Source organism: Chlamydomonas reinhardtii, chromosome 1, assembly GCF_000002595.2.
Source record: "Chlamydomonas reinhardtii strain CC-503 cw92 mt+ chromosome 1, whole genome shotgun sequence".
NCBI lineage: Eukaryota > Viridiplantae > Chlorophyta > Chlorophyceae > Chlamydomonadales > Chlamydomonadaceae > Chlamydomonas > Chlamydomonas reinhardtii.
This window is the reverse complement of record NC_057004.1, coordinates 6,797,185-6,811,351: the sequence shown is the minus strand read 5'-3', so window position 1 is coordinate 6,811,351 and position 14,167 is coordinate 6,797,185. Positions and strand designations below refer to the sequence as shown.

The following is a 14,167-nucleotide window of genomic DNA, read 5'->3' as shown; positions in this document are numbered from 1 at the left end:
ACGGGCAGCGCGGGTGACGAATGGCCCGGTTACAGTGCCCTCCACGGGTGCGACATGACTCACATGAGCCCACGTTATTAGGGCCATCCGTGGCTCTCGCCAACGCCGCGTGCCCACACGCCGAAGCAATGTGTTGAGCTTGCGCCTAGGACAGACGACCACTCAGGACGGTGTATTGGGGCTCGCGCTGAGACAGGCGCAACCCATCTAGCTCCCTACGCCAACGGACCTAGGCCGGACAGCTGGGGAGGACAGGCTCAACATGTCCTCCAGACTCCACCACCTACATACAGTACGGCACACACGCACTTCATCCACCCCCATCGCTAATCCAGCCACTGCCATCAATTCTGCCGCCCCGGTATTGACGCGCCCGGGCTTAAGAGCTTGCGAGGCGCCCGCATGAGCCTGCCCGATAGTTGTGCCGGTCTGGTCGGTCAAATACTATGCATACAGAATAACTCTGAATCACAGGGCTCGGATGTGCGATCACCTCATAACCTGTTGTGAACAGTCATGATAATCACTGCGCATCCTGGCTGCCCCCCCCCCCCCAATTCTCGGCCACTGCCTGCCCAAGTGCCTGCCTTGCAATTCTGTGCCTTGCGATGCTCAACTTGTCATCCCTTGATTGAGCCCTGAGCACTATCAAGGGAGAGCCCTACCAAGCAGCATTTCAGGGCTTATCACTCGCAGACCTTCTGACCCACCCTACCTAACTCTTACTGCCAGCCCTTGCTTCTCAATGCAGGATACCACGCAAGTTGCGCGCTCGCTGGCGTTTCTTAAACTCGCATTACTGTAATCACGTGGCATGAGCATGCGCATCCGCCGTGTAAATGATGCTGCAAGTGATGTGCAGCAGGTTCACAAATGCGTCTAGCCGACAAACAATGTGGCCGAGAGTACCTCCGGGTTCCGTTTCGGCTACGATTCGGTGAAAATGGACTGATGTCACGCACACCATCCTACGTGCCGCCAACACCTGCACCTGCAATGGGACAAGTCGGAGTGATCAATGCCAAGCCCAAATAACCGCCCGTAACCAAGAACCAGAAGCTGAGGGGGTTTCCGGCGTGGGGTTCCAGGCACGACTACTTTACGTATGGCCATGATGAGCAAGCGCGGCCACGCAGCTCTGCAAACCTATGCCATTGTCCGTGCCCTGGGCGAAACTCACCAGAATGCCCGCGCGACGCCTTGGCTGCCGTCGCCGCCACACCACCGCCCGCTGCCGCGGTCAGTGCAGCCATGCTGTGCCTGTCCTCCCTGCCCACGCTACTCCCCGCCGCCACGCCTCCAGACGCCGCCGCTGCGCCGGCCGCCGCGCCCGCCGCCGCCGCCCTGCTGGCTCGCGCCGCGATGTCCTGCAGCGCATCCACCCACTCGTCCCGGCTCCTGCCGTTGCCGCTGGGCGGCAGCTGCAGGTGCAGCGCGCGGCCGCCCTCCAGGTACAGGCTGAAGCACTTGAGCGGGTCCAGCGAGGTGGGCGCGGGCGGCCGCACGCGGCCCATGATGGCGGCCATGACGCCCGCCCAGGCGCTGGGGTTGGGGAAGGCCGTGGCGCTGCGCTCCGCGCGCTCCAGCTCCTGGGGGTTGGAGGCGGAGGCAGGGTATTGGAGGCGGGGCAGTCAGGGTACGATTCGCAGTTGCGAGGAGACGACAATCTGCCGGAACACGAGCGCGCCTGCACACACGCACGTGCACACCACGCCAATGCATGTGACTGCAGGACGCTGACACCCGCACCTGCGGCTGGAAGCTGCGCGGCCAGGGCTCGCTGCCTGCGCCCGCGGCCCCCGCTCCGCCGCCCCGCTCCGCCAGTCCGCCTGTGTCTGGGTCCACCTGCACTGTCGGCGTACGGAGAATTCGGAGGATTCGGTACACTATCCGCAAGGTGGCGATGGCGGTGGTGTTGGGCGATGGGCGGGGCTAGTGGATGGACCAGAAGATAGAGGGAGCGGTTTCGACTGCAAATAATGCCGTCCGGCCTAGTTCCATGTGGTAAGGAGCTGTCAGACCCATGGTTTGTCCAGCGCTCATCCTACTACACCAGCGCCAGCCCTCTTACCCCGCCCGCGCGGCTCGTTGTACCACACCACAACGCGCCGCACGTCGCGGCCCAGATGCAGCAGGAAGCGCGCGCCCTCCACCAGCGCGCGGTTGTTCTCAAAGCGCCTGGAGGCGGCGGGGGCGGCGGCAGCAGGGAAACAGCGAGGCAGGGAGGAGCCGTCAGGACACGCGGATGCGGTGCGGTGGTGCCGACCTACAATCGCCTGGAGCTGAGTGTGCTACATGCCCGGCCAAAGCGCAGCATGCACTGCATTGGCACACACGGTTAGGCGGCGCCAACGAACGTACATCGCCGCACACGTGTCGTGCAAATCCAGCAGCTCCAGCACCCCACTCCGGCACCCCACTCCAACCCCAACCCCAACTCACCTGAGTCGCACCATGGCATCGTACTTGCGCCGCACCTCGCTCAGCATCTCCATCGCCTCGGCCCGCGCCGCCCGCTCGCTCTGCAGCAGCCGGTGCATCTTCATCACCTGAGCCAGCGACTGCAGCAGGGCCGAGTCGGCGCCGCCAACACCAGCGCCAGCTCCATGGCTCGCGCCGCTGAAGCCTGCGGCCAGGCCGCCCATAGCACCCTGTGGCGGCTCCTGTTGTAGGGCGCACGGTTGCCGCGGAACAAAGTGACAGGCACGTTTGTTTATGTTTGTCAGCATGTACAATCATGCGCGCAGCCCATGATCAAACCCAGACAGCGCGAGGAAGAGGAGCCCCTGTGCCGCCTGCCGGGCCACCGGCTGCGCACCTGCCACGGCGACACATTGGCTGCGTTGAAGGACGACATGAGGTCCGCGTGCGGTGGGGGCCCGCTCGCGTACCCCGTGCCGCTCACGGCGCCGCTGGGGCCGTCCCCGTGCCCCGCCACGCTGCCCGACGCGCCGGCTTGCGCCAGCGGGGTGCTGACAGCTGGGCTGCCCTGTGCGTAGGGGCTGTGCTGTGGGCGGTTGTGGCCGGGCGTGGGGCTTCCGCCTGATACCGTGCGCTGGTGGGCGAGCGCCTTCTGGGCCCCGCTGACCGCGTGAGGCAGCGGCGGCGCACCGCTTGCCGCGGACCCAGGACCGCCGCTGTTCGCCGCAAGAGCCGGCTGACGCCCTGATCCACCGCTGTAAAGCGGAGGCTTCTGCAACCAATGCAAAAGTAAGCACGACACAGCGTAAGGCTTAGAAGCCCCTCCGCAAGCACAAACTACCAGCTTTTCTCGGTGAGGCGTCAATGCATACGCACCTGGGCCTGCGAGGTCGAAGCGTCCGCACTCTCGTGACCGGCCGCCGCCGCCGCTACACTTGCTGAGGACCCAAACAGGCCGAACAGCGTGGACACCTGGCTGCGAGCCGCAGGTTTGCTCATGCTATTTGCCCTTGCCTGCGGTCCGCTGGCAGCGCCCCTAACGAGTCCGTTCGTTGCGACGCCGCTGCTACCACCGCGCTCCGTGGTCGCCTCCCTGGCGCCTGCCGCTACTGCACTAGCTGCGGTAGCTTCAGCCACTGCGAGCAAGCTGGTGTTCGATGCATTCTGGACGGCAGCACCCATCTGCCCTCCGCCACTGATCGTGGCCAGGCCTTCGGGGGTGGACGACACGTCCGATATGCTCGAGGCATTTCGCTCGTGCTGTGGCGGCTGCAGATGCGCCGGACGCGCGCGGGCAGGCACGCTTTGCGCGTTTCCGGGCGCGTCTGCAGCCGCGCCAGTAGTGCCAGCGGTTGCGGACGCCGACATGCTGCTCTCTGGCAGCAGCGGCGTGGGTGTCCCGCTCTCGCGAGGAACAGACTCTCCGTACAGCGCCAGGCCCGGTGATGGCGGCGCTGCTCCCGCTGCAGACACGGTCGGCGCGCCGCCGGACTTGGTTATGTCAGCGAGGGGATCGCGCTCCAAGGCACGGTGCTGGCCTGACGCAGCCGTGGAGGCCGTTGCCGCTCCTGCAGTCGCGCTGGCGCCTGGTGTGGGTGTGGGCGGCATGGTGGCCACGCCGTTACTTCCGCCAGCAGGCTGCAGGTTCTCGCCACCTGCCCGAGCAGCTACGTCCGACCCAGGCGCCGCCATGGTCGCAGAGCCGTCAGTATCGACCCTCCGGCCAGTTGCAGAGATACCGCCAGCGGCAGCCGCGGCCGCGACCGCAGTTGCAATGCGAAAGGGAGAGGAGATGCCGGCGGTAGACCTGTTGCCAGCTACAGCCGCCTTCGTGGCTGCCAGGTCCGGTGACCCCACCGGATTCCTTACGGCCGGCCCCCCATTCGCTGTGGCGGACACTGCGACACATCCAGCAGCTGCTGCGGCCTGCTTGCCCGGCTTGCCCGACACCTTGCTCGCCGACGCAATGTCACCGCCTGCATCTCCACTGACATCATCAGGCAAGCTTGACGCGCTCCCACCACCGATGCCACGCCAATGACCTAGCGTGAGGATGTGGCTGATCGCGCGCCGGTGGCGCCCGGCCACCGCCGCTGCTGCTGTCTGCTTCTTGCCGCCGCTGCCCGTGCTGCTGCCCTTGCCTCCGGGCCCCCCTGGCCATTTGGAAGGCGGCGTCACCAACCCCACTGCGGGCACAGGTGCAGCCCCTGCCGTGTAGAGCCTAGAGGAGGTGGAGGAAGCTGAGGCGGATGCGCCCTCCGGGACCGTCTCACATAGCTCGGTATAGCCGCTGTTATCCGCGCCGATGTGGGGCGGGTAGCCGATGTGGCCGTTGAGGCCGCTGCCGGGCTGCTGCTGCTGCTGCAGCGGCGTGCCGTCTGATAGCGTCAGCTCCGACGCGAGCGTCAACGATTGACGGGAGGGGCCGCGGCTGAGGTGGGCGGTGCCGCCGTGCGGCCCCGCGGTCGCGTGCTGCGCAAAGCGGCCGTGATGTGCGCCCGCCGCTGCCTGCTGCAGGGGCAGCCCGGACGAGTCCGATGACGACTGGCGGCTGTGGTGCGCCCCTGGGCCCACGCCTGCCGCGGCTGAGGTGGCGACGGCCACCGCTGGATGCGGCCGCGCCCGCCGGAACATGCCGCCCACGGCCGCTGCAGCTGCCACCAGGCCCCGCGCCGACTTGGTCGCCTCGCGGTTGCTACTCGACGACGCGTCGACAGCGCCTGCTGTCGCACCGCTGCTGGCGTCGCCACGGCTGGGCGGCATCGGCCGGGAGCCCGTCACGTCTGAGGCGTGCGCCGCCACCGCCTCGGCCGCACCCATGGCTGCGAGGTCGCCACCGCTGGCCCCGCCGCTGACGGCGCCGCTGCTGCCAGCCCCGCGCCGGCCGGCACCAGGCGGCGTGCCCTGAGGCGGCGTGCCCTGGTTGTTGCTGCGGAAGGAAGGCGCCGGCGTCATCTGCGCCGGCGTCGTGCCCGCGCTGCTGCTGTACGGCGACGCGGTGTTGCCCCCGGCTGCATGCCGATGCATGCCCGGCACTGCAAGCCCTGGGCCGCTGCCTGCAGCGCTCGCCGCCGCTGTCGCAAACGCGGCGGGGTCCACACCGGGTGGGACGGCGGCCGACGCTGCGACGCCTGCCGCGGCCGCTGCAGCTGCAGCGGCTGCGGCGATGGCGGCGGTGCGGGCCGCATCCTGCGGGAACGGGCTGCCTCGCTTGGCTGCGGCCTTGAGCCAGCACACCTGCAGGCTGAGCGTGCCCCGGGACGCGCCGAAGGCTTGCGCCTGCGGCCCAGCCTGAGCCCCGCCCGATGAAGCCCCAGGCCCCAACGCCGACAGCTCCAGCAGGCGGGCGCGCGGGTCGCCGTTGGGCTGGAGCGCCAGCGTGCCCACGTCCAGGGTCCCGGTGCTCAGGATCTCGGGCTCGCCAATCGTGCGTGCGTTGAGCACCCGGAAGTGCAACACCACGTTGCCCGCAGCCGCAGCCGCGGCTGCGGCCCCAGCTGCCGCGGCCGCAGCGACGGGGTCGCCGCCAGCGGCCGCGGCCGCCGCTGCCGGGGAGGGCCCCGCGGAGGCGAGGTCGGCAGGCAGCCGAAGGTCAAACTGCCAGTTGAAGACCGGGTCGGCGGTGTGGTGGGCAATGGGCGTGCGGAACACCTCCCGCCCGAACCGCAGCTCCACATACGGGTCGCAGTCGGGCGCCGCCGCGCTGCCTGCAGCCCCGCTGGCGGCCGCATTGGGCCCTGCGCCGCCGCCCGTCGCACCCGCGCCTGCTCCCGCAGCCCCTGCGGCGCCGGCCCGTGCCCCCATCAGGTTGCGACCGCCAATGACGCATACGCGGAGGCAGCCTCCCGGACCACCCACCTGCGAGCACAACGTATCATGTCCGCGCATTTACATGAAAGTGAGCAGCTGTAGCCAGCCCCGGACGTGTCGGACCGTGTAAAGCAGTCAAACCGTATTGTGTGCATGCATGACACCCTAACCCCGACACCCCTGATAAGCGATACGGGATTTTGCCGACACCCATTGCAGCGCCCTCACCCGCTGCAGGTGCTTGTTGCGGTAGATGCGCTGCAGGTCAAGGTAGCGGCGGTGCGGCTCCACCAGGCGACGCGTGATGATGCGCTGCAGGTGCGTGCGCAGGTGGCCCACCAGCCCGGGCAGCTCGCCGTGCAGGTTCAGGTAGCCTGGGAGTGAGCGGGTGCGGCGAGGGGTGTTGCAAGGATGCTGAGGAAATCCAAGCGCAGGGGCAGCGCGTGCGGTGGTGGGTGCGTGGGTTTGGTGCGATCGCAGGGGCGCCCGACGACGCGGCACAGCCGCCTCAGCTGGGTAACGGGTTTCCCGCGTGCGATGACATCACAGCTAGCAGCATATCGATACGGCGGCACGGCATGCACTCAAACAGCCGGCCGGCTCACCCACGGGGCTGGCCTGGATGTCAAACTCCGGCGGCGCTGCGAAGGAGTAGTCGATGCCCCTGAGGCAGGCAGGCGGGCAAGGGCAGACGTGCAAGGGCGCAGGTCAGCCCCTTCTGCAGTGGAGGGCACCGACGTGCCCGACGATTGGCCTAAGGGAGCAGATCACATAACGGTCAGGCATATTAGCCCGGTGCCAGGCTCGCCCTTGCGCGCCGTGCCCCCAGCCCCGCTCACTTGATGCCTGGCGGCTCCTTTGTGAGGTGCAGTCCCAGGTGCAGCTTGCCGGCGATGTGCAGCTGCATGATCTCCAGCCGCACACTGAAAGGCTGCAGCAGGCCGATCTGACGCATGCGCGGCGTCAGCACCGCCTGCGGAACACAGGCGCGGAGACACGCGCGCACGGAGTTGCCTCAGTAAGACACGTATGGTGCAGAGCTAGCTGGCCGGCCTTTGTGTGGTGGCGTTTGCCACCCTGGCTTGCCCACTCTGCAACCCGGCCTAAGCTCCCACACGGCCACACCACTCGCGCCACCGCCACCTACCTGGAAGCCACTGCTGTGGTAGTGCATGTTCATGGTGAGCAGCAGGTACGACCTGCTGGGGTCGTACTTGGCCGTACAGAACTGGAACTGCGGCGGCGCCAGGCCGAAGGTCACCTCCTCAACCGCCACCGACTCAATGAACTTCCAGGGGGCGCGAGTCGCAAACTTGCGCAGTACCTGCAAGGGCGATAGGTTGGCGCACGCTGGGTATGGATTGTGGAGTTGGCCGTCACGCAAGGCACCAAACCGCGCGCCAGTAGAACAGGAAGCTACACGTGCCGCCTGATCCGAACACGAAGCTCAGCTGTCATTCGCGCTGCACGGTGGAAGCGCGCTCTCGGGCTTGCCCCCACCTCGTTCAGGATGACCTGCAGCCGCTCCGCCGCAAGAGTAGACACGAATTTCTCAAGCACCGGCACCCAAAGGTGCTGCACCAGCAGGTTGAGCCACCCCAACGTGAATGACTCGTACATGGCCGCAACGCCTCCTCCAGCGCCTGCGCCGCCCCCGGGGCCGCCAGCGGCGGCGCCGCCTGCAGCGCCGCCCGCAGCACCAGATGCCGCAGTGGGCGCCCCAGGCCCCAGACCCCCAGCATCGGCATTTCGTAGCACTGCCTCATAGCGGGCAGTAACGCCGTGCAGCTGCTTTCTGCGGTGGACAGGAGCGGCGGTTGGCGGCGGCGGTTGGTGGCGGTGGTTGGTGGCGGTGGTTGGTGGCGGGCAGGGTGAAGTCTTTCTCACCGCGCAGAATGGGGTACGAATATACATGCGACGTAGTAAGGACATGACTGAGAAGACGATCCGCACGCAGCGCTGGTGCACAGTTGCGCCGGCCGTTGCGAAACCAGTTACCCTCCCCGCCACCAACCCCGCCTGCAACAGTGCCGTGTGAAGGGCCCCCTGAAGCTCTAGGGTCTCTCGTACATCATAATGGTTAGTAAGGGGGCATAAGGGGTGGCCCGGACTTACTTGTACTTTGAAGTCGCCACACTGGTGGCAAGGGCGAACGCTGCTGCCGCTGCCGCACAGGCGACAACCGCTCCGACGAACCCAAGAAGCAACGCTACGATCACGAAGCCCATCCTTACACCCGCACAGGTCTCACGGTTCGCTCATGAGGTTGCCACTGCACCAGCGCGTGCTCCTCATGAGCGTAACCCTCTCAATTCATGTGCAAGCGTTCTTGGAGACCGCAATATCCAGCATAGCTCATTCCATCACAATGAGGCCTCTTGCAGCGTATTACAATGGAACCGGCGTCAACCCTGGAGCTGGAGAACGCTTCGCTTGAGCTCGGGCGCCCAAGCCCTTCAAATTTACAAGGGCAGCAGCTGAAAATTGAATGGTGCAATATAATATAGATGCGATATATTCCAATGTCGTTTGGTTGCCTAGACGTGAGAGCACTTGCGGGGTCCGGTTTGCCCGCTCTGTCTTCCCGTTGACTTGGTGTACAGCGCAACAATGCAGTGTATGAAGCTGTTATAATTAGGTGCAGGCACTACCAAAATGGGCAGGGCGAGTTGGAAGGACCAATGGCGCGCGGGTCGTCATTGCAGACTTGCATGACCTCCTTAATTCTACATTTCTACAGGAGTGTTATATACGCTAAAATTAACAAGGAATCTGGATAGCTGATCGGCGCATGCAGCCTCGTTCCCTCGGCAAACGGAAAGGGACTGTCTGCCGCAAGGCACTATCAACTTGCTTATACAAGACTCACAGGCAACATGAACTGGCTCAACGCTCTTGTCAACGAGTATGACGCAAAGCCGCTGCAGAAGGCGGGCATGCTCACAAAGGTGAGCTGCGCGGTAGTATTAAGCAGTGCCGAAAGACTGTCATTGAGCAGTATCTCAAATGCTTATTGTGCAGGACCAGCTGGCCCAGTTCTTCGCGGAGTCCGCCAAACAATTCAGTAACCCGGTGAGCGGGGCCACGCACCATCAGCGTCTATGACGTCCACCTGCAGTGGGCACAGGGGGACGCAGCAAGCGCAAACAGGTGGCTGCCGGCACGCATATCGTGTCGGGCGCAGCCAGGTGTGCGCGTAGACGGGGCGGGAGCGGCACGGCACGCTTTGAGCGGAGCGTCCCTCAGCAACACTTTCACGCGTGCCTGTGACGGCTTTGGACCTTCGCCCGGCCAACTTCCTGGGGTGGCCAAACCTGACGCCTTGCTTACCCCATGCAGGAGTTTAAGCAGCTGCTGAGCGTGGCGCACTCGCAGCGCGGCCCGGGCACGTCTGAGGAGATGGTGAACGGAATGCAGAAGCAGATCTTTGAGAGCATGGGCATCCAGGTGCGTGCCGTGTGCCAGCACCGGGGAGCAGCCACAGCGTCCTCAGCCGACCGTGGTGCGGTGCCGTAGGCTTGGCGCTTGATCGTCATCGTTTGGCGCGTGGACATCATGGGCTGGGCCTGAGGTGTGTGGAGTGGGACACTGGCACGGCCCCAAACTCGCCAATGCTGCTGCCTCCATCTGCCCTCAGGGGGATTTCGGCCTCAAATGCCTGTCGCGCGTGCACCCCGAGTACGGCAGCGACGCCTTCTTCATGCGCCAGTTCTACGAGCACGTGCAAAAGGTGGGGAGCGGGATGGGGGGGGGGGCAGGATGGGGGAGCGGGCGGTCACGAGGGGACGCAAGGAATGCTGTGCGCCCGGACCAAACATCATAGTCCCCGGGGGCCGGGCAGGACGGGGCAAAACATGGATGCATCCAGGGACCGGCGGAGCTGAGCTGATCCCAGCAACGCCGGACTGTGACACAACGCCCGACGTGGCCGAAAAGGGCCACCCCGCGTGGCTGCTCTCCTGGGTCAGCCCCTGTTAGCATGGGACGGATGACGGAATGTAATAGGGTTACGCTGATGGATGCTTCTACTTCTTTCGGCCCTGCCATCTGTGGCCACGCGGTGTGCTGCGCAGGAGGAGATGGTGCTGGACGAGGCGGAGATGCCCGAGTCCATGTTCCGCTCCAAGTACGAGACGCTCAATCGCTTCCGGGCGGAGATGGTGTCGCGGATGGAGAAGATGAAGGGCATGTCGCCGCAGGTGTGTGTATGTGTGTGCCACGGGCTGCGGGTGCGTGACTCATGTCAGCGAAACTCCTGATTGAGCAGTGCTGGCCATGCGGGCAATGGGACATGGACGGGGCAGCATGAAAGCGCTTTCCATCTCCTCAAGCGCGAAGACGCGGCAGGTAAAGACTGTCAGGATTTCCCGCAGAAGCACATTGCCACGCAACGATTTACTTCACTTCCCTGCGCCAGGCCCGCCCGCTTTCTTACTGCAAGCTCGCTCGTGCGCGTTTTGCGCCACAATGCGCACCTCGTTCCCTGCGCAACTGTAGTGATATGCCCTCCACCCCGGACCCGCCCTCCCAGGACCAAAACGCCTACCTGGCCAACATGTACCGCGAGATGATCGCTCAGGGCGGCGAGGACTGCTGCACGCGGCCAGGCGGCTGCAACTCCCAGCCGGGCGGCGCCGAAGCGTGTCAGAAGAAGGGCAATGCTGCGGGCGCGCCCATGCAAGCGCCGGGCGGCATCGCCGTGCCGCTGCCGGTGTCCGGCGTGGCGCCGCCCAGCAGCGCGGCCATGACGCAAGACGAGCAGCTGGCGTTTTTCTCACAGCTCAGCGGGCCAGCAGCGCCCAAGTAAGAATGACGTTGGAGGGTAGAATGATGGTCACGGGAGTGGGCGGGTTCGAATGTTGGATACAATGGGGGAGCGGGCTGGCGGCGGCGGTGGAATGGGTAAGCCGGGGGAGGTCGTGGCAGCAAAGGCGTGATTACGGATGGTCGTGTGAGTACGCCCACGCGTTGGCGGGAAGGAGCCTGCGGCAGCGGGGCCCAGAGGCGGCGGTGCGGGGCATGGGGTGTGGTGCGTGTGTATAGCGGGTATGCCGTCTATGAACGACGGGGGGCGGTGACTGGGCCTTGTGGAGCCGCCTGGCGCAAAACGTGGCGCCGGTACGCCGGGGGGGCACTAGCATGGGAGCCCAGCAGGACCTACCTGAGGGCCGCCCCTGGCATAAGGGGGTTCGACCGTGGGGTTCGACGCGGAGCGGCGCCGTGACGTAGTGCATTGCTTGCTGGTCGACCACGATTTGGGTGATGACTTTTAGAGGAGCAGGACTTGACTGAGTAATGGGCCTTCATACCTCGTCAGACCGGTCACTTGCGGGTGCTGGTGGGTAGCTGACGAAATGCTGCAGTCCTGGCTGCCATCGTAATACAGAACTGTTGGGTGTGCTACGGTTGAGCTCCTTGGTGGTTCGTGCCCTGCTGTCGCAACGATGTAACGTGTTAGCAATCGGTGATCGACTGGAATCGACGCTCGTTGCTAACATACGGTACATGGACTAAGCTGCGTTAGTCAGGTAATACGTTGAAACGACCATTGGGCCTGACGCCTGACGGCACAGCGTTATACTAGTGTAGCGCCATAATTCAAAAGCGCCATGCCTGCAGCGGCAACTGCATGCTTTCCTCCTTTGCCGCCACAGCGCCGCCCACCATAACACCATTGCAGCTACGAAGGGCGTGTCACGTGACGCTTCCCGTGGTGTCCTGTGACTGCAAAACTGCATTGACCAGTGCTAGCCTGCACTCCTTTACCTCCAGAGTTTATTGTCCTATCAGTTGGTATCAAATGCATCATACACGTGCTATCACGTTACACCTCCAGCGAAGGCCTCAGCCTCAAACATGTCCGGAAGCCCGGAAAATCGGGGGCCTGCATTCTGCAGGCTCATACCCCACCACACATCGCGGCCCTATTACTTGTACCCGCGCCAGGCGGTCCCACCCTCGTGGGTTCAAGCCATCATCCGACGCTCCGACATGACAGCATGCCTATCGCATACATCCACTTAGCCGAAATGCCGTGCCAACCACCGTGTGCGCGCGTGCTCCGGGCCCGTCGCGCATATGCAAGTGCCGGCGCTGCGAGCCGGCTTACGCCCAGAAGCGCTGCTTGCGCTTGGGCAGCAGGTCCGCGAGGTTGAGGTCGTTGATCTTGGAGGCAACAATGAAGTCGTTCTCCGTCAGGCCACCTGCAGGTATGGGAAGCAGGCGAGCACGCAGGGGAACGGTAAAGCGGGTACACTGAGTGGGGTGGCCCCCGCAAGCAAGTTGGCAGCGCCGTTCTGTGAGGGGGCGCACTCCAAAGAGCAGCGTCTGCTTTGCGCGGTGATGCCACCGCACGGAAGCCCCTTCCCATGTGCCTAAGCTGGTGTTGTTCGAGCGATGAAGTACGCGGCCTTCTGCCCGCCCGTCAGCCTGCCCGCCCACGCTGGACGCACCCAGGGACTTGGTGCACAGCTGCGCCACGACCTCAGCGCCCTTGTGCGTCAGCGTCAGGCTCTCGCTGTGGCCCTCATCCGAGGCCACCTTGGCCACCATGGCCGCCAGGGCCACAGCCGAGGGCTCGTCCTTCAGGGTCCAGGACTGCTGGACGCAGGGTCGCCCCTCAGCGCCCTGAGCAACCTTCCAGCCCGGCACCTGTGGAGGCAAGCGGGTCGTGGAGCCGGTTGAGCTGAAGGGAGAGCGGTTGCAAGCTCACATGGCACGGGTGGGTACCGGCGGCCGGTAATTCCTGCTAGAACTTCGCCTCCAAAGACCGTGTTATTCGTACTCAACAGCAGTACCAGGCTTCAGACTCAGCCCAGTCCTCTCGCATGAAAGCACGACGTTAACCGTTCGTGTTCTTTAGCAGCTTCGTGTTCCTAAGCAGCTCCGTGTTCTTAGCAGCTCCCCTCATTGGAGGCAGCGTGTGGTCTGTACCTAGTTTGCCTCCAACCCCAAGCACTGCCCCGCTCCCCAATGCTATGCTGACCACGCACACCATACCCACTATACCCTCCTCACCTGGTTGCGAAGCAGCTCGCGCTGCTCCTCCGACAGCACCTTCAGGGTCGCCACGTTATCCTGGCATTTGCGCGCAGACAAGCCCATCACGCTCTTGATGGTGTCCGGGGGCCTGCGCAGTGCACGTAGGGGCAGTGAGCAGGACCGCAGGAAACATGCCGGTGTAATACACACGCTCAGCCAGCCGTGCCAGACTCCCTCCCACATTCTGTCCCCACCCACATCCCCAGCCCTACTTGATAAGGTGCTCCGTGTTATAGTTCCCCAGCACTTTCTCGCCGAAGTTTGTCTCAATCTCGCCAGCGAAGGGGTCGCGAGCACCGAAGTTCTGCAAGCAAAACGACATCCATGAATCGCAGGTCACCCAAATCAACCCAGACTACTCACCTCGCCGAACATTCCCTTCTCCATCTTGCTACCGCGAACATCGCCACCAGCCTGGCTGTGGCGAATGACGGAGCAGCGACGGGGCGGCTGCACGGTGAAAGGGCGTGCCTGGCGCCCCACCTGCAATTCAGGGAGCAAGGCTTAAATTAAATTTGATCTGAAGTAAAAGGACTAACTCGCTCGTTTTTGCCACTGTTTCGTGCCTCTGCGCTCGCACCTGGCGCACACTAAGCACCGAGGAATTCATTTTTGTATGCTTCAAAGAGCACCCTGCTCAAAATCGGTACACAGTAGCTCCAAACTGCCAAAATACACGGATTGGAAGCCTCCCGACGTTTCTTGCCGATTGAGCAGCCGCAGCGCTGTGGCCGGCGCAGTGCAATGTGAAGCCCCGCGTTTGCTGAATTGCAGCCGCTAGCACGCGTCAGGTCGAGCTCTGCGCACCTTGCTGAGGCAGGGCCACTGACCCTTGGGCCAACGCCTAGTGTGCTGCCCACCCGATCCACGCGGTCCGCTGCACCGCAGCGTGCCG

The 14,167-nt window shown here is 64.5% G+C and overlaps 3 protein-coding genes across 3 annotated transcripts; 1 reads left to right on the top strand and 2 right to left on the bottom strand.

Moving 5' to 3' along the window:
* Window positions 1-17: 17 nt before the first annotated feature.
* CHLRE_01g049100v5 (uncharacterized protein) lies at window positions 18-8,867 on the bottom strand. The gene is made up of 13 exons (XM_043058932.1): window positions 8,347-8,867; window positions 7,732-8,026; window positions 7,379-7,555; window positions 7,071-7,204; window positions 6,837-6,895; window positions 6,460-6,605; window positions 3,298-6,279; window positions 2,819-3,193; window positions 2,443-2,663; window positions 2,072-2,178; window positions 1,750-1,850; window positions 1,181-1,589; window positions 18-991 (listed from the first exon to the last, which is right to left on the bottom strand). Exons 1-13 carry the CDS (start codon window positions 8,457-8,459, stop codon window positions 969-971), a joined length of 5,142 nt encoding a protein of 1,713 aa, XP_042928846.1. The 5' UTR covers window positions 8,460-8,867; the 3' UTR covers window positions 18-968.
* Window positions 8,868-8,995: 128 nt separating this feature from the next.
* On the top strand, window positions 8,996-11,753 carry CHLRE_01g049050v5 (uncharacterized protein). Its single transcript, XM_001690180.2, has 6 exons — window positions 8,996-9,179; window positions 9,253-9,303; window positions 9,571-9,678; window positions 9,869-9,961; window positions 10,305-10,430; window positions 10,763-11,753. The coding sequence occupies exons 1-6, from the start codon at window positions 9,108-9,110 to the stop codon at window positions 11,036-11,038; spliced, it is 726 nt and encodes a 241-aa protein (XP_001690232.1). The 5' UTR covers window positions 8,996-9,107; the 3' UTR covers window positions 11,039-11,753.
* Window positions 11,754-11,755: 2 nt separating this feature from the next.
* CHLRE_01g049000v5 (uncharacterized protein) lies at window positions 11,756-13,914 on the bottom strand. The gene is made up of 6 exons (XM_001689699.2): window positions 13,853-13,914; window positions 13,636-13,755; window positions 13,485-13,576; window positions 13,249-13,360; window positions 12,684-12,882; window positions 11,756-12,434 (listed from the first exon to the last, which is right to left on the bottom strand). Exons 1-6 carry the CDS (start codon window positions 13,880-13,882, stop codon window positions 12,337-12,339), a joined length of 651 nt encoding a protein of 216 aa, XP_001689751.1. The 5' UTR covers window positions 13,883-13,914; the 3' UTR covers window positions 11,756-12,336.
* Window positions 13,915-14,167: the final 253 nt, after the last annotated feature.